The sequence below is a fragment of the Nerophis lumbriciformis genome, linkage group LG22, assembly GCF_033978685.3.
Source record: "Nerophis lumbriciformis linkage group LG22, RoL_Nlum_v2.1, whole genome shotgun sequence".
NCBI lineage: Eukaryota > Metazoa > Chordata > Actinopteri > Syngnathiformes > Syngnathidae > Nerophis > Nerophis lumbriciformis.
Window position 1 is genome coordinate 9,515,022 of NC_084569.2, and position 12,182 is coordinate 9,527,203.

Below are 12,182 nucleotides of genomic sequence, written 5' to 3' on the forward strand. Positions count from 1 at the left end.
AATCCTCTGCCTTGTTTTTAATAAATACGTAGGCCTACTACGCTACTGTACTTTAAAGTTAGTCCTTCCACTGATATAGTGTTTTTTTGCTGTAAGTTCTTCCAAACAGCAGTATAGAGGATCTTTGTCTTTAAAAAACTGCTAACATATTATTGCAGTTTTGCAATAATATACCTTTTTAGAGGCGGTATAGTACCGAATATGATTAATTAGTATTGGGGTATTATACTAATACCGGTATACCGCACAACCCTAATTCAAACACAGTTTTTGTCATGATCCGTGGTCCGGTTCATGTTTTTGTTATGTTCTGTTAGTTTTGAACTCTTTTAGTTCCTGTTTGACACCTGAGTTTGGTTTGGTTGCCATAGCTACTTATTATTTTCACCTGCCTCTGGTTAGTGGTCCCACGCTCAGCTGCGGTCAACCACTAATCAGAGAGATATTTAATTACCTTGCTCCCTACACTCAGCCTGGCGTCATTAGTTGTTTCATGCCACAGTTTCATGTTTGTTTCTTGCTATGCCATAGTTTATGCTAGTTGTTTCGTGCCACAGTTTCATGTTTGTTTCTTGCTATGCCATAGTTTATGCTAGTTGTTACATGCCACAGTTTCATGTTTGTTTCTTGCTATGCCATTGTCTATGCTAGTTGTTTCATGCCACAGTTTCATGTTTGTTTCTTGCTATGCCATAGTTTATGCTAGTTGTTTCACGCCACAGTTTCATGTTTGTTTCTTGCTATGCCATAGTTTATGCTAGTTGTTTCACGCCACAGTTTCATGTTTGTTTCTTGCTATGCCATAGTTATGCTAGTTGTTTCATGCCACAGTTCCATGTTTGTTTCTTGCTATGCCATAGTCTATGCTAGTTGTTTCATGCCACAGTTTCATGTTTGTTTCTTGCTATGCCATAGTTTATGCTAGTTGTTTCATGCCACAGTTTCATGTTTGTTTCTTGCTATGCCATAGTTTATGCTAGTTGTTTCGTGCCACAGTTTCATGTTTGTTTCTTGCTACGCCATAGTTTATGCTAGTTGTTTCATGCAACAGTTTCATGTTTGTTTCTTGCTATGCCATAGTTTATGCTTGTTGTTTCATGCCACAGTTTCATGTTTGTTTCTTGCTATGCCATAGTCTATGCTAGTTGTTTCATGCCACAGTTTCATGTTTGTTTCTTGCTATACCATAGTTTATGCTAGTTGTTCCATGCCACAGTTTCATGTTTGTTTCTTACTATGCCATAGTTTATGCTAGTTGTTTCACGCCACAGTTTCATGTTTGTTTCTTGCTATGCCATAGTTTATGCTAGTTGTTTCATGCCACAGTTTCACGTTTGTTTCTTGCTATGCCATAGTCTATGCTAGTTGTTTCATGTTTGTTTCTTGCTATGCCATAGTTTATACTAGTTGTTTCGTGCCACAGTTTCATGTTTGTTTCTTGCTTTGCCATAGTTTATGCTCGTTGTTTCGTGCCACAGTTTCATGTTTGTTTATTGCTATGCCATAGTTTATGCTAGTAGTTTCATGTTTGTTTCTTGCTATGCCATAGTCTATGCTAAGTATTTACTTTAACTCCCAAGTGCGATCAGCCTTGTTTTCCGTTTTTGTACCTTTTTGAGTGAAGATTATTAAATATGTTCCGACCTGCAAGCCTTGTCCGGAATAGTCCGTTTGCATCCCGGGAAAACAAACCTCGCAGTAAGCTGCGAAAACCATGTCGTGACATTTTTACTGTTCAAACCGTAGCAAAAAATATTCAATGTACTTGTTGAATGAATCCTCTGCCTTGTTTTTGATAAATACTTAGGCCTACTACGCTACTGTACTTTAAAGTTAGCCCTTCCACTGATATAGTGTTTTTTGCTGTGAGTTCTTCCAAACAGCAGTATAGAGGATCTTTGTCTTTGAAAATTGCTCGTGTCCTGTATTGTTTGCCCAGGCAGAACTGTATGGGATCCATCCCAGGGAAGTGTCTCCTCCACTGGGCGTGAGCGGATCCAAAATAGCCGGTGTCACAAGCCGGCGTCTTTCGCCAGATAGTACAATGCCGCCTCAGTCTCAACGGAGACCGCGGGCTGCAACATATGACCTGCACATGGCCGTGGCGTCATGGCGCCCTCATTAGCGGGACACACTGAAGGAATCAAGGCAGGGAGGAGAGGAGGACGGGCAGCAGGGGGGAGGAAGTGAAGTCCAGAAAAAGGCAGGCGGGGAGGGAGCGGGCGAGGGAGAGGGAGAGCGAGAGAGAGAGAGTGAAGAGTCAAAGTGCAGACGCTACATGTGGCGCTGGAGGGAGTGATCTGGTTATGGAGGGGGACAAATTCTCAGGTAAGACCCACTGGTGGGACACATGTGCTTCTTCAATAAGTGAGCTCTTTCACAGAATGGCTTTTTTTGTGGAGCGGCCTGCCTCCAGTTTTGGTATTTTCCACTCTCTCATTCTGTGCTCTTTGCTGACTGCACGCTTTCTTTTTTTGGGGGGGGGGAGTTTCAGTTCTGCAGTTGTTATCTGCTCGCACATGATCTTTTTTTGCCCTCCATTTCAAGAAGTGGAGTCACGCACAAACTACTTCTTGTTTGGTGTGAAAACAGGAAAAGAGCCGAGAGTGTTTGAACAATACTACTTTTGTCCCTCGTGGCTCCGTACGGCTCGCTCACACAGGATGTAGAATGTAGCCTGCACTTATGACAAAGAGTGGACTCAATGTGGAGTCATCAGTGACTCACTGTAGTGACCAACCTGGGATAGGCTCCAGCACCACCGCTGTCCCGAAAGGGACAAGCGGCAGAAAAAATGGATGGATGGATATCGTGGAGAATGCATATATTTTTAAGTGTTCTTTCTTTATCCATAGTCATGTTTAAAGCAGCTAATATTGCTGCTATTATCACATTGTAAGGGCTGGTCTCCTAAAGCTTTAGTAAAATTTGTTAATATTGCTATTCTGTCTTGCTGGTCCTTCTTACTCAACATATGTGTCATCCGAAAGAACTTGGGATTGGCCATTGGACACACCTGTTTTCTTTATTTTCATTACTATTTACATTGTAGATGCAATCATCATGCAACATCCTTTTATAGTTTTATAGCTGCATGCGGGGTGACTTAAGTTAAAGGGTTGATTATAGCAAATTAAATTTATGTATTTTGGTGTCCTTTCATGTTTTTAATTCCTTTTTCACATATGTTGTATATTATTAACTAGATATGCTTTAAAATGTAATATCGGAAATTATTGGTATCGTTTTTTTATTATTATCGGTATTGTTTTTTGTATTTTTTTAAATAAATTTTTTTATTAAATCAACATAAAAAACACAAGATACACTTACAATTAGTGACCAACCTGGGATAGGCTCCAGCACCCCCCCGCCGCTCCGAAAGGGACAAGCGTCAGGAAAAAATGGAAGGATGAATATTGTGGGGAATGCATATATTTTTAAGTGTTCTTTCTTTATCCATAGTCATGTTTAAAGCAGCTAATATTGCTGCTATTATCACATTGTAAGGGCTGGTCTCCTAAAGCTTTAGTAAAATTTGTTAATATTGCTATTCTGTCTTGCTGGTCCTTCTTACTCAACATATATGTCATCCGAAAGAACTTGGGATTGACCATTGGACACACCTTCTCATTTAATGCGTTTTCTTTATTTTCATGACTATTTACATTGTAGATGCAATCATCATGCAACATCCTTTTATAATTTTATAGCTGCATGCGGGGTGACTTAAGTTAAAGGGTTGATTATAGCAAATTAAATTGATGTATTTTGGTGTCCTTTCATGTTTTTAATTCCTTTTTCACATAGGTTGTATATTATTAACTGGAGATGCTTTAAAATGTAATATCGGAAATTATCGGTATCGTTTTTTTTATTATTATCGGTATTGTTTTTTGTATTTGTATTTTTTATTTTTTTATTAAATCAACATAAAAAACACAAGATACACTTACAATTAGTGACCAACCTGGGATAGGCGCCAGCACCCCCCCGCCGCTCCGAAAGGGACAGGCGTCAGGAAAAAATGGAAGGATGAATATTGTGGGGAATGCATATATTTTTAAGTGTTCTTTCTTTATCCATAGTCATGTTTAAAGCAGCTAATATTGCTGCTATTATCACATTGTAAGGGCTGGTCTCCTAAAGCTTTAGTAAAATTTGTTAATATTGCTATTCTGTCTTGCTGGTCCTTCTTACTCAACATATATGTCATCCGAAAGAACTTGGGATTGACCATTGGACACACCTTCTCATTTAATGCGTTTTCTTTATTTTCATGACTATTTACATTGTAGATGCAATCATCATGCAACATCCTTTTATAATTTTATAGCTGCATACGGGGTGACTTAAGTTAAAGGGCTGATTATAGCAAATTAAATTGATGTAATTTGGTGTCCTTTCATGTTTTTAATTCCTTTTTCACATAGGTTGTATATTTAAAGCAGTTAATATTGCAGCTGTTATCGCATTGTAAGGGCTGGTCTCCTAAAGCTTTAGTAAAACTTGGTAATATTGCTATTCTGTCTTGGTGGTCCTTCTTACTCAACATATACACTATACCTTTTTAGAGGCGGTATAGTACCGAATATGATTCATTAGTATTGCGGTACTATACTAATACCGGTATACCGTACAACCCTAATTCCAACACAGTTTTACTGTTCAAACTGTGACAAAAAATATTCAACATACTTGTTGAATAAATCCTCTGCCTTGTTTTTAAATAATACGTAGGCCTACTACACTACTGTACTTTAAAGTTAATCCTTCCACTGATATAGTGTTTTTGCTGAATGCATATATTTTTAAGTGTTTTTTCTTTATCCATAGTCATGTTTAAAGCAGCTAATATTGCTGCTGTTATCGCATTGTAAGGGCTGGTCTCCTAAAGCTTTAGTAAAACTTGGTAATATTGCTATTCTGTCTTGCTGGTCCTTCTTACTCAACTTATATACTATACCTTTTTAGAGGCGGTATAGTACCGAATATGATTCATTAGTATCGCGGTACTATACAAATACCGGTATACCCTACAACCCTAATTCCAACACAGTTTTACTGTTCAAACTGTGACAAAAAATGTTCAATATACTTGTTGAATAAATCCTCTGCCTTGTTTTTAATAATACTTAGGCCTACTACACTACTGTACTTTAAAGTTAGTCCTTCCACTGATATGTTTTTTTTGCTGAATGCATATATTTGTAAGTGTTTTTTCTTTATCCATAGTCATGTTTAAAGCAGCTAATATTGCTGCTATTATCACATTGTAAGGGCTGGTCTCCTAAAGCTTTAGTAAAACTTGGTAATATTGCTATTCTGTCTTGCTGGTCCTTCTTACTCAACATATACACTGTACCTTTTTAGAGGCGGTATAGTACAGTACCGAATATGATTCGTTAGTATCGCGGTACTATACTAATACCGGTATACCGTACAACCCTAATTCCAACACAGTTTTACTGTTCAAACTGTGACAAAAAATATTCAATATACTTGTTGAATAAATCCTCTGCCTTGTTTTTAATAATACTTAGGCCTACTACACTACTGTACTTTAAAGTTAGTCCTTCCACTGATATAGTGTTTTTGCTGAATGCATATATTTTTATGTGTTTTTTCTTTATCCATAGTCATGTTTAAAGCAGCTAATATTGCTGCTATTATCGCATTGTAAGGGCTGGTCTCCTAAAGCTTTAGTAAAACTTGGTAATATTGCTATTCTGTCTTGCTGGTCCTTCTTACTCAACATATGCACTATACCTTTTTAGAGGCGGTATAGTACCGAATATGATTCATTAGTATCGCGGTACTATACTAATACCGGTATACTGTACAACCCTAATTCAAACACAGTTTTACTGTTCAAACTGTGACAAAAAATATTCAATATACTTGTTGAATAATTCCTCTGGCTTGTTTTTAATAAATACTTAGGCCTACTACGCTACTGTACTTTAAAGTTAGTCCTTCCACTGATATAGTTTTTTTGCTGAATGCATATATTTTTAAGTGTTCTTTCTTTATCCATGATCATGTTTAAAGCAGCTAATATTGCTGCTGTTATCGCATTGTAAGGGCTGGTCTCCTAAAGCTTTAGTAAAACTTGGTAATATTGCTATTCTGTCTTGCTGGTCCTTCTTACTCAACATATACACTATACCTTTTTAGGTATACAGCTAATTTTTTTTTGTTTCATCTGACCACAGAACTTTCCTCCAGAAGGTCTTATCTTTGTCGAGTGAAACAAAAACTAAAATTGAGCTGTTTGGCCTTTTTGATTGATATATAATCTGGACTATCGGGGCGAGATTAGTTCACAGGCGTTAACGGGGATAACAAAACCTAAGAGATGATGTATTTCTCCACACGGGCAGACATGTGACCTCAGATGACCGCTCCAAGTTTGACAGAGTGCTGATAAGTCAATTTTCCATCCCATCAACTCCCATCATTTGGCAAGTGTTATTAAGTATGATTTCAACATATGCATATGCTCTTTAGATATCCAGACAATGATTGATTTGGCCTCATTGTTTATCCTCCCTTTTTTTCCCCCCCCTCAATTCTGCTCCTTCCCTCGGCCAAAATCTCTTCCGGCTAATCTGCTTCCCGCTTAGAAGTGGTGTGCTTTTATTCCACGACAGTCCACAGAGATGATGATGATGATGATGATGATGATGGAGGCTGCAGATGAGCTCTTCCATTCACGGTACAGCTCAGCTGCCGACGGTCAGCGCGGGGTCGAAGGTCACGCTAAGCGACGAGGGTCAGAAAATGACACCTTTCCGAGCTATCCAGGAGGAAATGTAATAATTAGCGGGTCACTCACAGCTCCTACATTTGGGCTTTTCCTCAGTCATATGAATACATTCAATTTTGAAGTAAAAATATACCATTAAAATGTGTATTTATTATTATTATTATAAAAAAGTAATATTTTTTTTAATTATTATTATAATTATAATACAATGCAGGACTATAATACTGCAAATTTAAAGTTGGCACGTTGTGTAAACAATGATTTGCAAATCTTTTTCAACTTATATTCAATTGAATAGACTGCAAAGACAAGATATTTAATGTTCACACTGAGAAACTATTTTTTTTTTTGTGTGCAAATAATCATTAACTTAGAATTTAATGGCTGCAACAAATTGCAAATAAATTTTTACCACTGTGTTACATGGCCTTTCCTTTTAACAACACTCAGTAAACGTTTGGGAACTGAGGAGACACATTTTTGGAGCTTTTCAGGTGGAATTCTTTCCCATTCTTGCTTGATGTACAGCTTAAGTTGTTCAACAGTCCGGGGGTCTCCGTTGCGGTACTTTAGGCTTCATAATGCGCCACACATTTTCAATGGGAGACAGGTCTGGACTACAGGCTGGCCAGTCTAGTACCCGCACTCTTTTACTACAAAGCCACACTGTTATAACACGTGGCTTGGCATTTTCTTGCTGAAATAAGCAGGGGCGTCCATGATAACGTTGCTTGGATGGCAACATATGTTGCTCCAAAACCTGTATGTACCTTTCAGCATTAATGGTGCCTAACAGATGTGTAAGTTACCCATTCCTTGGGCACTAATACACCCCCATACCATCACACATGCTGGCTTTTCAACTTTGCGCCGAGAACAATCCGGATGGTTCTTTTCCTCTTTGTTCCGGAGGACACGACGTCCACAGTTTCCAAAAACAATTTGAAATGTGGACTCGTCAGACCACAGAACACTTTCCCACTTTGCATCAGTCCATCTTGGATGAGCTCGGGCCCAGCGAAGCCGGTGGCGTTTCTGGGTGTTGTTGATAAATGGCTTTGTCTTTGCATAGTAGAGTTTTAACTTGCACTTACAGATGTAGCGACCAACTGTAGTTACTGACAGTGGCTTTCTGAAGTGTTCCTAGGCCCATGTGGTGATATCCTTTACACACTGATGTCGCTTTTTGACACAGTACCGCCTGAGGGATGGAAGGTCCGTAATATCATCGCTTACGTGCAGTGATTTCTCCAGATTCTCTGAACCTTTTGATGATATTACGGACCGTAGATGGTGAAATCCCTAAATTCCTTGCAATAGCTGGTTGAGAAATGTTGTTCTTAAACTGTTGGACAATTTGTTGACAAAGTGGTGACCCTCGCCCCATCCTTGTTTGTGAATGACTGAGCATTTCATGGAAGCTGCTGTTATACCCAATCATGGCACCCACCTGTTCCCAATTAGCCTGCTCACCTGTGGGATGTTCCAAATAAGTGTTTGACGAGCATTCCTCAACTTTCTCAGTCTTTTTTACCACTTGTGCCAGCTTTTTTGAAATGAGCTAATATTTACAAAAATAACAAGTTCGGACGTTAAATAGCTTGTCTTTGCAGTCTATTCAATTGAATATAAATTGAAAAGGATTTGCAAATCATTGTATTCTCTTTTTATTTACCATTTACACAACGTGCCAACTTCACTGGTTTTGGGGTTTGTAAATAGTTGTAGTTATATTCCAAGTTGTTGCAATTAGAACCATTATAGAATTGTTGGTAGTAGTGCTACTAGTTGTGGTTGTACTATTCCTAATATTGATAATGATAAGAATATTATTAAAACAATGCAGCACTGTTGTAGCTCAAAGGCTCATAAGTAATGCTTGGTATCACCACCAGATGGGGATGCTGAGTTTAAAAAAACATGCATTATATTTTATTGTTCAGTCATCTTATTTTTAATACTGCTGTAAAAAAAATATGTTGGGGGGGGGGGTACAAAAGGACAAGTGAAACCCGCAGCCACGTTTCCTCCTGGACTACATAAATGTGTGTTTTGGTCGTCGCCATGGAAACGTGCTGAGCAGAACAATATGTAAGGTCAATGAGAAACCATAACGCTGTCTCGTTAAATTGGTCAAGTAAGACGTTATCCAGTGGAGAGAAGAAGGACTATCGATAAACCGTCTCCATGGAGGATGGCTGCGCACGTGTGTGGAAACACACACACACACACACACACACACACACACACACACACACACACACACACACACACACACACACACACACACACACACACACACACATAGACAAATTAGAATCATGTTGCCAACAGGTGCTGCATTGAAGCAGTATGTGCAAAGCTGCAGAGCTATAGGTTGTAGGCTGCTGTTATTACATTTGGCCAAAAGTACATGTACTCATGCGTGTGCATGTTCTCGTGCGTGTGCATGTACTCATGCGTGCACATGTGGGTATTTGGGGCAGTCTGCGGTCGTCATCGCAATACTTTCCACTGCTCACATTCAGCTGGAACGGACAGTATTTTGGTGCATGAGCACCGGCAACAACATGTACTAGTGTTGGGTAAGTTACTGAAAACCAGTAACTAGTTACAGTTAAGGTGGCGACTTGTCCAGGGTGTACCCCGCCTTCCGCCCGATTGTAGCTGAGATAGGCTCCAGCGCACCCCGCGACCCCAAAAGGGAATAAGCGGTAGGAAATGGATGGATGGATGGATAGTTACAGTTACTAGTTACTTTATTTAAAAAGTAACTCAGTTACAAACTCAGTTACTTACACCAAAAAGTAATGTGTTACTGTGAAAGGTAACTATTTAGTTACTTATATTTATATATATATATTTTTTTAAGGCCCCCTTTAATAAAGTTAAAGTTAAAGTTAAAGTACCAATGATTGTCACACACACACTAGGTGTGGCGAAATTATTCTCTGCATTTGACCCATCACCCTTGATCACCCCCTGGGAGGTGAGGGGAGCAGTGGGCAGCAGCGGTGGCCGCGCCCGGGAATCATTTTTGGTGATTTAACCCCCAATTCCAACCCTTGATACTGAGTGCCAAGCAGGGAGGTAATGGGTCCCATTTTTATAGTCTTTGGTATGACTCGGCCGGGGTTTGAACCCACAACCTACCGATCTCAGGGCGGACACTCTAACCACTAGGCCACTGAGTAGGTGAATGCCCTTTTAGCCTTCATTTCAGTACTGTTATTGCACTGGAGAATAATACAATCTGTTGATCAACTTGACATGCATTTGCATCACTGAACTCTGCTAAGCAATGTGGTCTACATACAACACACAAAGATATGTTTCAAAGGGACAATTTATTTCAGGCCGGAACAAATTGACAAAAGTATTTTTAAATAGCTGCAACATAACATACATAAGCAACAAACAGCATAATAACAACATAGCTGTAAACCAAGGAAAGCACACACATACACAAAGCCTAACCAGGCGTTTTTATTCTCTCAAGGAATTGTGAAATAAAATCATGTCTGAAGCCCAGAACACTTTACACATTTCCCCAGTTTTAGTTTAGAGATAAGGAAAGATTGGCCTGGCCCACTAGGATCCCTCTTTATGTTTGTGAACTTTATAGTCTATACATTTAGAGCCAGTGGTTCTTAACCTGGGTTCGATCGAACCCTAGGGGTTCGGTGAGTCGGGCTCAGGGTTCAAGACACACCCGACTCATCGTGTAAATAAAAACGTCTCCCTATCGGCGTATTACGGATACGGCAACGGCAGAAGTCAGACTGATTTGCAGGTGTGTAATTTGTTGTGAGTTTATGCACTGTGTTGGTTTTGTTCTTTGAACAAGGTGATGTTCATGCACGGTTCATTTTGTGCACCAGTAATAAAACATGGTAACACTTTAGTATGGGGAACATATTCACCATTAATTAGTTGCTTATTAACATGCAAATTAGTAACATATTGGCTCTTAACTAGTCATTATTAAGTACTTATTAATGCCTTATTCGGCATGGCCTTATTATAACCCTAACCCTCTAACCCTAACCCTAACCAAATAACTCTAAATTAAGTCTTTGTTACTTAGAATATGTTCCCCTAGTGTCCAAAAAACTCTAAATTAAGTCTTTGTTACTTAGAATATGTTCCCCTAGTGTCCAAAAAACTCTAAATTAAGTCTTTGTTACTTAGAATATGTTCCCCTAGTGTCCAAAAACCTCTAAATTAAGTCTTTGTTACTTAGAATATGTTCCCCTAGTGTCCAAAAAACTCTAAATTAAGTCTTTGTTACTTAGAATATGTTCCCCTAGTGTCCAAATCACTCTAAATTAAGTCTGTTACTTAGAATATGTTCCCCTAGTGTCCAAAAAAACTCTAAATTAAGTCTTTGTTACTTAGAATATGTTCCCCTAGTGTCCAAAAAACTCTAAATTAAGTCTTTGTTACTTAGAATATGTTCCCCTAGTGTCCAAAAAACTCTAAATTAAGTCTTTGTTACTTAGAATATGTTCCCCTAGTGTCCAAAAAACTCTAAATTAAGTCTTTGTTACTTAGAATATGTTCCCCTAGTGTCCAAATCACTCTAAATTAAGTCTGTTACTTAGAATATGTTCCCCTAGTGTCCAAAAAAACTCTAAATTAAGTCTTTGTTACTTAGAATATGGGCCCTGCGATGAGGTGGCGACTTGTCCAGGGTGTACACCGCCTTCCGCCCGATTGTAGCTGAGATAGGCTCCAGCGCCCCCCGCGACCCCAAAAGGGAATAAGCGGTAGAAAATGGATGGATACTTAGAATATGTTCCCCTAGTGTCCAAATCACTCTAAATTAAGTCTGTTACTTAGAATATGTTCCCCTAGTGTCCAAAAAAACTCTAAATTAAGTCTTTGTTACTTAGAATATGTTCCCCTAGTGTCCAAAAAACTCTAAATTAAGTCTTTGTTACTTAGAATATGTTCCCCATACTAAAGTGTTACCAAAAACATAACTTTGTCTTGAATTTGAAAAAAAAAACATATTATTTTTCACTAAAGAAGGGTTCGGTGAATGCGCATATGAAACTGGTGCGCCTTATAATCCGGTGCGCCTTATATATGAAAAAAGATTTCAAAAATAGACCAATGCGCATTATAATCTGTTGCGCCCTATGGTCTAGGAAAATACGGTAGTCATAGTAGTAGTCGTACTAATTAAAGTTCTACTAATATGGGTTGTTCTAGGACAGAGGTGTCAAAGTCATTTTCACTGAGGGCCACATCGCAGCTACGTTTGGCCCCAGAAGGCCGTTTCTAACAGTGAATACTATTATTACAACATTTTTTTAATGCATTTTATTAGTAGATTTATTTAAACGAAAATGTAAAAAAAAATATGGTAAGTTGCAATAATTTCACCTCAAAATGTAGTGTATTTTAC

The 12,182-nt window shown here is 38.6% G+C and overlaps 1 protein-coding gene across 3 annotated transcripts in view; it reads left to right on the plus strand.

The window, feature by feature from the left end:
- septin9a (septin 9a) overlaps positions 1-12,182 on the plus strand; it is a 194,462-nt gene that overhangs the window by 37,916 nt on the left and 144,364 nt on the right. Inside the window, exon 1 of one of the 3 annotated variants that reach the window (XM_061974301.1) lies at positions 2,185-2,328. The exons of the other annotated variants lie outside the window; for them this stretch is intronic. Coding sequence (XP_061830285.1) covers positions 2,307-2,328 — 22 coding nt within the window. The 5' untranslated portion in view covers positions 2,185-2,306. Of the gene's footprint in view, positions 1-2,184; positions 2,329-12,182 lie in introns of those variants that run through there. 3 annotated transcript variants of the gene reach the window in all.